The following is a 12,361-nucleotide window of genomic DNA, read 5'->3' on the forward strand; positions in this document are numbered from 1 at the left end:
ACAGATGAACTTAATCAACATTTATTAAGTGCCTACTCTATACCAGGTACTGTTTAAGCTCAAGAGGAGTAATGGCTGGAGTAAATCGCTAAGAGCTCACAACCACCCTCTCTCTTAGGGTACTAGGTTCTTATAGATACAGAAGAGAAGGATTGTTTTCATTTTCCTCAAATCATCCAGTCGGCACCTGGAAGGCTATTCTGCTCACATTTGAGACTGAAGCACGCCAAGAGTAGAAAATGCTGATGAGGTGATGACACTCGGAAAAACTGGATCTGAATCCAGTTTTGCTCCTTCTGACACATGACCTAGGGGACTCGGGCAAATGTCTCTGCTGGGCTCCGGTTTGCTCCTTTAGAAAAAAAAGCTTTTTTGGGTCTCCTGACTCTCCATCTAGGAGCCAGTCACTCGCTGCCCCAGCAAGTAGGCCCCATGCCTGGTATGCAGAGAGCCCCTGACTGACTCCATCCTGATCCTCTCTGAGGCTTCACAGGGCCGGGCTCGGGTAAATGCACTGGAAAACTGTAAAGGTCCCAGGACTAGGAACCACAAAGCCCCAAAAGGGCAAGTTCACCTTCTCCTGAGGACAGACAGTGAATGGAGTGTGGCGTGCGGAAGAGAAGCCAACTTCTCGGCTCACATTAGATGGCACTTCAAAATTGGCAAAGGCATTTTCCATCCATCTTGAGCCCTTGGGAGGAAGGTCCTACTGTTGTCCCTGCGGTGACATGACCACTAAGCCTGGCTCTGCCTCCACTGCATGGGGAGCTCAGCCGAACTGTCTCCCCTTGGTTTTCTCAGCTCTAAACATATGAAAAGGCCTGATCTGACTGGTAATATTCTCTCACCTCAAAACCCCGGTATCTGTAAGTATCTCACATAGTGAACTCCCGCAAAAGAGGGGCTGTCCTTTAAATTTCTTTATATTTTCCCTGCTTAAAGGCACAGAGCCTGGCAACCAGTAGGTCCTTGATAAATGATAGATGACAAATATGGCTGAAAAGGAAATAATAACAATAATAAGAGCTTGTATTTAGAAAGTTATTTTAGGGCTGGTAAAGTGCTTGCCATATATCACAGTGCTTGGTTCACAATAACCCTGGGAGAGAGATATCCTGATTGTTCCCTTGCTAATAAACCCTATAGTACTTACCTTCCAAGGCTGTTAAGGCTCAAATGAGATAACACATGAAAGTCTTATCTAAACACAGCCTAGTATTCCTTCTAACATGTCTTTCAGTCCCATGCCCCAGCATGTCCACTTCCCAGGTTACTTGGGAATGATGATAATAGCAGCTTCAGTCTCAGAAGCCCTTTTCCCCTCAATCATCAGCTGCTCAGACACCTCAACTGAACAGTCCTTGTCCTTCGTGCTCAGGACCCTTTCCCATCTTTGTTCAGATCCCTCAGTGTTGAGCAGAGTCCGAGGACCCTGGAGCAGAGATCTCTCCATGGCGTCGGATCTGCCCAGCCCAGCTCTAGTGGTGTGTAGGGTCACGTATTTGATATATAGGGTCAACAATTCCCTGATTTTCTCAAAAGATTCCATTTCCTTCTCTCTAAAATGTGGATAATGAGATTAACATGATCTATCTTAAAAGAATCAAAGAAAATACTTCAAGTAGCATGGACTTTAGTACACCTTAAAGGGCAATGTAAATGACTGTGACTATGACTACATGGGGCATTGGGAGTGGGAGTTATCAAAGATAAAGGAAATTCCCAGACAACCCCAAATCTCTTTTATCTAGCAAAATAAACTTCGTTTCAGTTTATTCATGCTAACTGAAAAGCACACTTATAAAGAACAAAACACAAAATTGTTTTTTTCAAATGCACCACAAGAAAAACACCCAGACATATTACAATCAATTTTCCACTTTTTATCCCATGCATGACTGGCCCTACTCTTGGGTGACCTAGCATCTTGATTCAGAGAAAGGCAGGCCCAGGCTTACTTAGGATATTCCACAAATTAATCCATTCACAGATACTGAGAAAGGTCTGGTCTATGTGGCATTCCCTTCTCCCTTCCCCATTAACACTCTAGAAAAACTAACTGATGAGAGCTTCATTTCCATCTGTCCCATCTGTCCTCAAAAGACGGTGCCATGAGGGAAGCAGCCATCTGAGAGACAAGGGAAGCAGGAGAAGCCATAAAGGGGGCCATCTTTACTCTTCGAGTGTCAGGCTTTGTTATTTTGAGCACAATAAGAATTTTAGAAGATATGTGATCCAATCCCCTCATTTCATGAGATGAATGTGTCTTGCTTCTGCTCAGAAATCAGCAGCCTGGGCATGGCTGAAGCTCAAACCCCGGGCTTCTGACTCTCAGGCTAAGGGCTCTTTCCACCACCTTACAGCAGCCCCCCTTATTTAAATGCACACAAGGATCCTATAACCATTAGTTTGAGATCATGAGCTAACCTGGTCTCAATTTAGATTGCTATAGATTAATAATTCAGTTTCCTTTCATCCAATTGCAAACCAGGATAAAATTCTCTGGTAGATATGGAGATAGTGCCCTCTACTGAATGTTACTTTTATGAGCACGCCTTTATCCACCCAATACCATGCCTGCCTAAAGTAATAAACCTCATTTTCTAGAATGTAGTAGTCTGAGTTTCTTTATATACCCACATTACTCTGTTACATTCCTTTAAAAAAAAAAAAAAATGCAGGAATCTCTGTGAAGTCTCAGAATTTCGAGAGTTAAATGCCAAGTGCTCTACAGGGGGCTCCTGGGTGATAAAACTCAGACTCTGCTGAATCAGATAGCAAAAATATCTCAAGATCTATGGCCTGATCTATAGCAAGCCAAGAGTGAGCTTAGAAGGATTTCATGCCTCCATAAAACCAACATGTAGGCCTACAAAATTTGGAAGACACGAAAAGGCTATTCACTTATAACTTTTACTTTGCTTACCTGGACAACTGGATATTGATAATCCATACAATACACACCATACATAGCAAAAAAATTTCTTCTGATAAAAGACCAACCGGAAAGAATCAAAAGCTTCAAGTTTTCGTCTCGCTTGTTCTGTATGTCCTGAAAAGAGGAACTGGATGACACCAAAAAGAGATGGTTCAGACCCCTAGTCTACTCCAGCAGAGAGGCTAACTCTATGGAAGAGCCTGGGGATGAGTGGTTTTAGGCCAGGCTACTCCTCGCAGTAGAATCCAGCACCGTCCAGAAGAAAGTTGTTCAGAAAAATCAAAAAAGTCCTGCCAACTTACAATTTACAGAATGAAAATGACAGCTTTTTAGTGGACAAATGCCTGCAAGTTGAAAAAGCTGAGCCTGAAGGCCCCGGGATGGCACGCAGGCTCTTGGCAGAAGCGGCCTGAAATAGCAAGAGGCAAACAGCATCCAGGAGCGATGGCCTCTAAATTCTGGGCCTTAGGTGCGTCAGAGGGAGTGCTCCCAATCCCGGACAAGGAGGGAAATGGGTCTATTTCTCTATTCCTCCTTGGGAATTCATAGCCCCTGTCCTTCTCAGTGTCCAAGGCAGAGACAGGTGCGGGGATTAACAGGGCAAAGCCCTTTTGCCATGCAAAGGAAAGGGAGGAAAGAGAAGTCGCATTGACACATGCAGTAAAGGGATCTCTCTCATGACATTGTATGTGCTTGGATCATTTAACACCTCTCTTGCTCTGCTTTAACCCAGGCAAGGACAGCTGGCAGGATCAGCACAACAGGGGGAGGAAGGCGGCCCCAACTCAGAGGCAACATGAAGCCCCTGGGAGGCCTCCAGATATGCAGGGTGCCCTCTGACAGCTGTTCTAGTCAAACTTAGTAGGATTAACTCTGGCTGCCTGCAAAAAGAGGGGGTGGAGAAATCTTTTCATAAAGGGCAGTTGCTATTCCCCTTTTAGGGGCTGCTATATTCACCCTACCACCATATACAAACACACTTGTGCACACATTCCTATAATAGACATTAGAGCTATAACAAACACAGACAGGTGTGGAGTTGGTCTGACTGAGAGTAGCAGGTTCAAGAGTTGGTTTTTAGTGTCCTAGAGACCATATCTGTAACTGGAGAAGCACCGAGCAATTCTTAAAAGATAGGACAAGGAATGAGCAAAAAGAGAGAATAAATGCTTCGTAACAATATACCAGGCCAAATTATTAAGCCGAAGAGATCGTCTACTTGGAGCAAGAATTCAAATTACCCTCAGGAACTCTGCCCTCCTTTACTTTTAGAGGTCTAACAGTAATGTTACACCATGTGCTATCCTCTGAATAAGATTAAAGTGTGAAGATCAAATGGAGACAGCAAGGGGCCAGGGTCTTGATCCTCACTTACCTCCTTCCTGCTGAGAGAGGCCCCTTGAAGGGGGGTTAGGGGAGGCCTTCAGAGGTTTCTTACTTTAGAGCTGCTCTGTTTAGAGTTTGTTTCTTACAATTCCAATAGGGTTTGCCCTTAAAATGGTCATTTTATCCAATCTCTTGGGTAGAGCACTAAAATTTAATCAATTCTAATATGACAGGGGCCTTCTCTGAAGAAGAAAAATGCTGGTTTGCTCCTAGGAAGCACAGCAATGAAGAGATCTGGAGTCACAGAGTCCTCAACTTAATCCCCATCTTCGTCCTTCGTCACTGTTTGACCTTGGGCACATCATCACTCTAATAGCTGACGTTTCTATAGCATTTACTATGTGTCAGGCACCATGCTAAGTACTTTACAATTATTACCTCATGTTATTGTCACGACCGCCTTGGGAGGTAGGTGCTATTATGATTAACAATTGAGGAAAAGAAACAGAGGCAGAGATTTAATGAGTAACCCAGCTTCACACAGCTAGGAAGTTTCGGAGGCTGGATTTGAACTTCGGTCTTCTTGACCCAGACCCAGGGCTCTTCAAGCAGTGCCCTAACTGCCCCCAACCTTTCTGACCTCCAATCCTCCCATGGAAAATGAGGATAATTATCCTTATCTAGCCTCCTTTATAAGGCTGTTCTAAGGATTAATTTTAAAAGGTCCCAAGCACAGCTCCTGGCTGAGGATCTAAATATGCTCAGCTTAGAAAGGTTCATCGCCAGCATGGCTACAGGCAGAACCTTCTACTACCTGTAAACCCGAAGCCATCCCTTCTTCCAACGTTCCCTATTTCCATTAAAGGCAACAAAATCCTCTCTGTCATTCAGATTTGCTGGTATCATCCTCAACTTCTCACTCTCACTCACCACAATCGTTTGTCTACTCTTGTTGCTTTTACTTCTATAAACTATCTCTACTCACAAAGCCACTACATCATTTCTTTCCTGAAATATCTCCTAATTGGTATTCCAGACTCAAGGCTTTTTGGTCTTTTTTCTTCTCCTTCCCTCCCATATCTATCCTCTGAACAACTGCCAAAGGGATGTTTTCGAAATCCCAGATATGATGATGTCACACCCCCCCCTTCTCAATAAACTCTAGTGGCTCCCTATTAAGAGCAATGATAAACTTTGGCCCTTAGAGCTCATCAAATTCCTCTCCCCATTCTAGTTTTCTCTAACATTATGCTCCTCCATGCCCTCAACGCTCCAGTCCTACCTACTGGTTGTCACACACAATGTCCCCTAAGCCTGAAATGCACCCCTGAATTCCTTCAAAACTCAACTCAGGAGATGCCTTCTACATACATAGAGCCCTTCCTGATGCCCTCAGCTGTCTGTGTCATCCCTCCCAAAATGACCATGTATTCACTTAGTATATGCTACATTTTGTATTTTTATGTTGTCTCCACTTTCAGAAATAAGCTCCTTGAGGACAGGAACTGTTTCACCTCTGATTTGGTACTTACTATTTAACACAGAGAAGCGTTAATAGACATTTAGGGGAGTTTCTCAAGAACGGGGACTTTTTTTGCCCTCCTCTGTACTCCCAGCTCCCAGCATACTGCCTGGAACATGGTGACTACTTAAATACTACTTACTATTAATAGTAGATTGCTTATATAAGAAGAATTTGGAACAGTGAACAGACTTTAAATCCAATGCATCAACCAATAAGCATTTATTAAGCACTTACTATGTGCCAGATATTGACACAATAAGAAAAATCAAAAAAAATTTAGAAATTTACATGGGGCATAGGGGAAGCTATACACTTGAGAGGCCTAGAATGAAAGGCCTTGTGAGAGAGGAGGCACTGAAGCTAAGTTCTGAAGAGAATCAGTCAAAAGGCAGAAATCAGGAAGGCCAGGGACTAGGCTATGTAAAATGCATAGGTGTGAAAAACGAAATAAGTACAGGGAACCAAAGTAGCCTAGTTCTTCAGGAATCACCACCCTGCAAAGCCTGACTGAAGCCAGGTTTTAGAAAGGATTTAAGTGCCCCAAAAAGCAGTGCTTATATTTGATCTTAGAGGCTAAACAGGAAGCCATCAAAGTTTCCTGAACTGGAGATAGACATGGTCAGTCAGGAGTGTATTTGAACCAATGCAAATAAAAATTATTTATCTTGGGAACATTTATATTTATGAAAAGTGCCAGGTAAGTTAAGTACTATAAAAATATAAGGTGATGGCACTATTGTTAATATTGTGAATGATGGGTAGAAGAAATAACTTTAATTTTTTAACCAGGGAAATCATTCACAATAGAGATCTTGATCCTATTTTCCCCAAATACTGCTGGAACTAAGAGACTTGGCTCAGCTCCTCATAGGAATCATCACATTTTAGAGCTAGAAAACACCATATGGGAGTGAATCCAATCCCCTCATTTTACAGATTAGATGGAAAAGAAATACTTTATCCATGCTTTAAAAGTGAATAACAGTCACTAAGCTGTTTTAAACATTTGACCTAGCAGTACTACTACTTGGCTTATACTCCTAACTGATAAGACAGGGGGAAAAAAGCACCTAATATAAATAAAAATATTTATAAATAAAAATAAAGGGAGAAGGAAAGAAGGGAGGGAGGGAGTAGTGGGGGAAAAAGGGAAAGAAGGAGGGGGAAGGAAGAATAGAGGGAGAGAAAGGAAGGAAGGGAAAGAGAAAAGTAGGGTCCCTTCTGAGACCCCAAAACCATGAAGCGTTTTTTAAAAGTACACAGAAGAAGGCAGAGAGACTTAAGATGACAGAGGGAAAGGAAGTGATGTGGTAAGCTCCTGTCCACAAATTAACTCCTCTAAACATTTGGCACTACCTCTAATCATGTGAGCTTCTCACCAGGCAGATGCTACAAACATAACCTGTACCCTTTGGGAAGTACTTTTGCACTTTGGAAAAGCATCTGGCAATGTCTATAATTATATTTTTCTTGAAAAAAATTTTTTTCATAGAGATTCATTTTTTTTTCTCATTCCCCCCTAACCCTGACCATTCTACCAGAACTCTCACCATTGTGGTAGCAAGAAAAATAAAACTCCTGTTACAAAACATATATAGTGTCAAGCAAAACAAATTCTGACATTACTTTTGTCTAAGAAAAAGAAAACACCTCATTTTGTACCCTGAGTCCTTCACCTCTTTCTCATAAGATAGGCAACATGTTTCATCTTGATTCCTCTGTAATCATGTTGATCAGAGGTCTTAAGTCTTTTCAAGTTGTTTGTCATTACAGAATTGTTATTGTACATACTGTTCTCTTCATTCTGCTTCCTTCACCACTTCATTATATTCTCATGGAGAAGATGGGAAAAATCAACTAGATGACTACAATTCAATGAATTCAAAGCTGGTTAAATAACTCTAAAAAGTTCATGGAAGACAGAGTCAAGATGGTGGGGTAAGAGTTAGCATTTTTGCCCAGATCACTTTCCATGATAACCTAGAGAAATAAGCCAGACCAAATTTTGAACAAGAAAACCAAGAAAAAGTCACCATGAGTTAATTTTTCCACCCCAGCATAGCTTAGGAAGATAGGGATGTCTCTGGACTGGGGCAAGGGACATAGGAGCATTCTAGCACCCATGGACAGGAAAAGGGCTGAGACCGAACATCAGAGCAAGAATACTGGGTCTGAAAGAAATCCCAAGAATATACTTTCTGAAAGCAGAAATGAATGGCAGCTGACATCTTTATTGATCACTACTCAGTAGGGTCATCATTCTAAGGTGAAGAGGAGCAAATTTTAAAGCAAAGAACAATTTCCAGAGATGCTGCTGTGTGGCTCAGAGCCTAAGGATGGGAAATAAGAGATGGGAGGAATAACACAGGATTCAGTGTTAAACTTAAGCCTAGCACATAAGCCTGTAGTAGAATTACCAAGGCAAAACAAAACCAAGGGAAGCAAACAGCTGAATCCCTTTGAATCTGCAGAATTTCCCAGTGAGCTAACAGTGACTTGAGTCCCACAACATTCAACTAAAATTCAACAGACTCAAACCTGGGTCAGGGACTTGCTGAGCTCCAACTAGGAGGGCAGTGAACAGACCACTTCCTAAATCATACCACTATAAAAGCACTAAAAACTTGCTGAGAAAATAGCCATAAGACAATAAAAAGGTCTTTAGGTCAGATATTTCCCCTTCTCTCACCACTTTGAGATAGAGCTCAAAACTAATATGAAGGTCAAAATCAAGAAATAGGTTAAAAAAGTGCAAATAAAACAAAAATGATTATAGTGAACTACTATGGCGACAGTGAAGTCCAACACACAAACATAGAATATAAGGATTTGAAAATATCTACAAGCAAAAACTTCAAAGAAAAATGCAAATTAGTCAAAGGCCCAATACAATTCCCTGGGAGAGTCCAAGAGACAAAAGAGAACTTAAAAAAACAAATCAGGAAAAAAAAAAAAAAAAAAAAAAAAGAGTAATAGAGGCAATTGGTGAAAGAAATGAGATCAATGCAAAAAAACTTATTAAGAGATAATTAACCACCTGGTGGAAGTAATAGAAAACCCTAATGAAGAAAATAACTCCTTAAAAATTTGACCTGAGTCACTTAACCCCAATTGCCTCAGCGCACATGCACACACACACATGTATACATTGACCTGAGAGAAAACAATATGATCATGAGGCATTAAATAAGGAAAAGAAGTCTAGGGGTAACTACATGGTGCAGTGGATCGAGCACCAGCCCTGAAGTCAGGAGGACCTAAGTTCAAATCTGACCTCAGACCACTTGACACATCTTAGCTATGTGACCTTGGTCAAGTCACTTAACCCCAATTGCCTCAGCAAAAATAAATAAATAAATTAGAAGACAATGTGAAATATCAAAGGGCTTGAGAAATAGAGAAATTAAGAGTGATTGGATTATGTAAAAATCATGAACAACAACCACAAAAAGAATCTATACATATTTCAAGAAATCACAAAACCACTCTATTATCTCTGCCAAGAAAATCTCAAATTGGGTCACAAAAAATTGGACTTGACTGAAGCAATGTACAACCACAAAGAAATGATCAAATCACCAATATCAAAAATGAAAAAGTTGAACTCACAATAAATGAAGAGGAAATAAAAGCAATTATTAGATTTTTCTTTGGCCTATCTACATGTCAAAAAAATTCCTGATGATCTGCTTGAGCATATATTAAAATATCAATTGCTCTGATTAACAGGAGAAAAAAACATAATACTTAAATAACACTTCCTTAGGGGAAAAAAATTGAACAAGTTACACGAGCTCCCTAAAAAATTGGTAAAACTAGATAGATTAACAGCAAATTCTACCAAACACTAATTCCAAAACTGTATAAACTGTTTGAAAAAAATTATGCTCTACCAATTCCTCCTATACCACAAATACAGTCACATCTCTAGGGATGAGTCTAAACCGAGAAAAAAAAATTATAGGCTAATTTCCCTAATGAATACTTTTACAAAAAAATAATTTTAAATAAAAAACCAGCAAAGAGATTACAGGAACATATCACAAATTTCAGATACTTATGACCAGATTGGATCTATACCAGAAATGTGGGGCTCGTTCAATATCAATATTAGGAAAACAATAGCAATAATTGAACACACTGATGATAAAAACAAATCTATTATTATTTCAACAAATGCTGAAAGAGCTTTTGGGCAAAATACAACACTCATTCTATTTTTAAAACAATTAGAAAGCACAAGAAAAAATGGAACTTTTCTTAAAATGATAAGTAGGATATATCTACCCAGAGTAAGCATTATCCATAATTGAGATAAGTTAAAAGTCTTTTCAATTAGAGGTAAAAGCAAAGTCCATTATCAACATTATTATCCAACACTGCACTAGAAATGCAATAAGAAGGAAAGAAAAGAAAAAGAAATTAGAGAAATAAAAAAAGGAAATGAAAAAACAAAACTATTACTTTTTGCGGATGATGTGATAGGTTACAGAACTTTAGAAAGACAACTAAAAAACTAGAGGAAACAATTAAAAACTTCAGCAAAGTTGTACAATATTAAATAAATCAACATACCACTAGCATTTTATATGTTACCACCAAATCAGGAGGAAGATAGAAAAAGAAATTACATTTAAAATAACTAAAGACAGCATAAAATTCCTGGGAGTTGACCTGCCAAAACATACAAAGAAACTTTATGAGCACAATTATAAAACACTTCACACAAATGTAGATAGATCTAAAAAAAACTGGAGAAATACTAATTACTCCTAGGTAGGCAGAGCCAATATAATAAAAATGACAATATAACTTTAACTAATTTGCTTATTTCATACTATGTCAATCACACCGCTAACTGATCAACATAATGATTCCCCACATTTCCAAAGAAATTATAATGAAACACTCTATCCACTTCCAGAGATAACTGGTGTTCTTAAGAGTACAGATTGAAGAATATATTTTTCTTTTTCTTTTTTCTGAACATGACTAATGTGGAAATTTCTTTTGCTTATTTATAATGTATATATTTATAATGGATTTTCCTTTTCTTGCCTTCTTAATTGGGGGGAAAGGAGATAAAGAGGGAGTCTGGAACTGCAAAGTTAAGAATACAAAATTTAGGCATGGAAGTATAAGCTTTTTATGTCATACAGAAAATAATTTCATATATTTTACTGCGGAAAAAATTTTTATTCAGTTGTTTTCAGTTGTGTCTAACTTTCTGTGACTCTATATGGGACTGTCAAAGCAAAAACGTGGAGCTTTTTGCCATTTCCTTCAGTTCATTTTACAGAAGAAATTGAAACAAACAGGGTGAAGTGACTTGCTCAGGGTGATACAACTAGTAAATGCCTAAGACCGTATTTAAATTCACAAAGATGAATCTTCCTGACTCCTGGTCTGGCATTCCATCTATTAAGTAATCTAGTTGCCCAGAAAAAAAAAAATATTGGGTACAATTAGCAAATTAGAAGAGCAAGGGATAATTTACCTATCAGATCTTTCGAAAAAGAGGGAATTTATGACCAAAGAAGAACTAGAGAACATTCTAAAAGGCAAAACGGGCAACTTTCATTACATTAAATTGAAATTTTTTTACACAAACAAAACCAACAGAAACAAAATTAAAAGGGAAGTACAAAGCTGAGGTGAAAAAAAAAATCAGTGTTTCTGATAAAAGTCTCATTTCTAAAATATATAAAGAACTATTAAATTTATAATAGAAGTCATTTCCTAATTAATAGTCAAAGGATATGAACAGAATTTTCAGATGATGAAATTAAAGCCATCTATATTCTAAAACAATGCAAATTAAAACAACTCTGAGGTACCACCCCACACCACTCAGATTGGCTAAGATGACAGGAAAAGATAATGATAAATGATGGAGGGAATATGGAAAAACTGGGGCACTAATGCATTGTTGGTGGAGCTGTGAAATGAGACTCAACCATTCTGGAGAGCAATTTGGAACTATGTTTAAAGGGCTATCAAACTGTGCATACCCTTTGACCTAGGAGTGACACTATAGTGTCTATGTCCCTAGGAAATCATAAAGAAGTAAAAAGGACCATGAGCAGAATCAGGAGATCATTATATACTTCAACAACAATCCTGTATGAGGATGTATTCTGATGATCAATGATGGACAGAAGCAGCTACACCCAAAGAAAGAACACTGGGAAATGAATGTAAACTGTTTGCATTTTTGTTTTTCTTCCCGGGTTATTTTTACCTTCTGAATCCAATTCTTCCTGTGCAACAAGAGAACTGTTTGGTTCTGCACACATATATGGTATCTAGGATATACTGTACCATATTTAACACGTATAGGACTGTTCGCCATCTGTGGGAGGAGGTGAAGGGAGGGAGGGGAAAAACTGAAACAGAAGTGAGTGCAAGGGATAATGTTGTAAAAAATTACCCAGGCATGAGCTCTGTTAATAAAAAGTTATAATTATTTATTTAAAAAAAAAAAAGAAGAAGAAGAAGAAGAAGAAGTAAAAAGGACCCACATGTAAAACTTGTTTGTAGCAACCCTTTTTGTGGTAGCAAAGAACTGGAAA

General features: G+C 39.0%; 1 protein-coding gene across 22 annotated transcripts in view; it reads right to left on the reverse strand.

Annotated features, from left to right (window-relative positions):
- RBFOX2 (RNA binding fox-1 homolog 2) overlaps nt 1-12,361 on the reverse strand; it is a 222,554-nt gene that overhangs the window by 115,637 nt on the left and 94,556 nt on the right. The window contains exon 1 of one of the 22 annotated variants that reach the window (XM_051961665.1): nt 2,927-3,084. The exons of the other annotated variants lie outside the window; for them this stretch is intronic. Coding sequence (XP_051817625.1) covers nt 2,927-2,971 — 45 coding nt within the window. The 5' untranslated portion in view covers nt 2,972-3,084. Of the gene's footprint in view, nt 1-2,926; nt 3,085-12,361 lie in introns of those variants that run through there. 22 annotated transcript variants of the gene reach the window in all.

The sequence above is a fragment of the Antechinus flavipes genome, chromosome 5 (genome assembly GCF_016432865.1).
Source record: "Antechinus flavipes isolate AdamAnt ecotype Samford, QLD, Australia chromosome 5, AdamAnt_v2, whole genome shotgun sequence".
Lineage (NCBI taxonomy): Eukaryota > Metazoa > Chordata > Mammalia > Dasyuromorphia > Dasyuridae > Antechinus > Antechinus flavipes.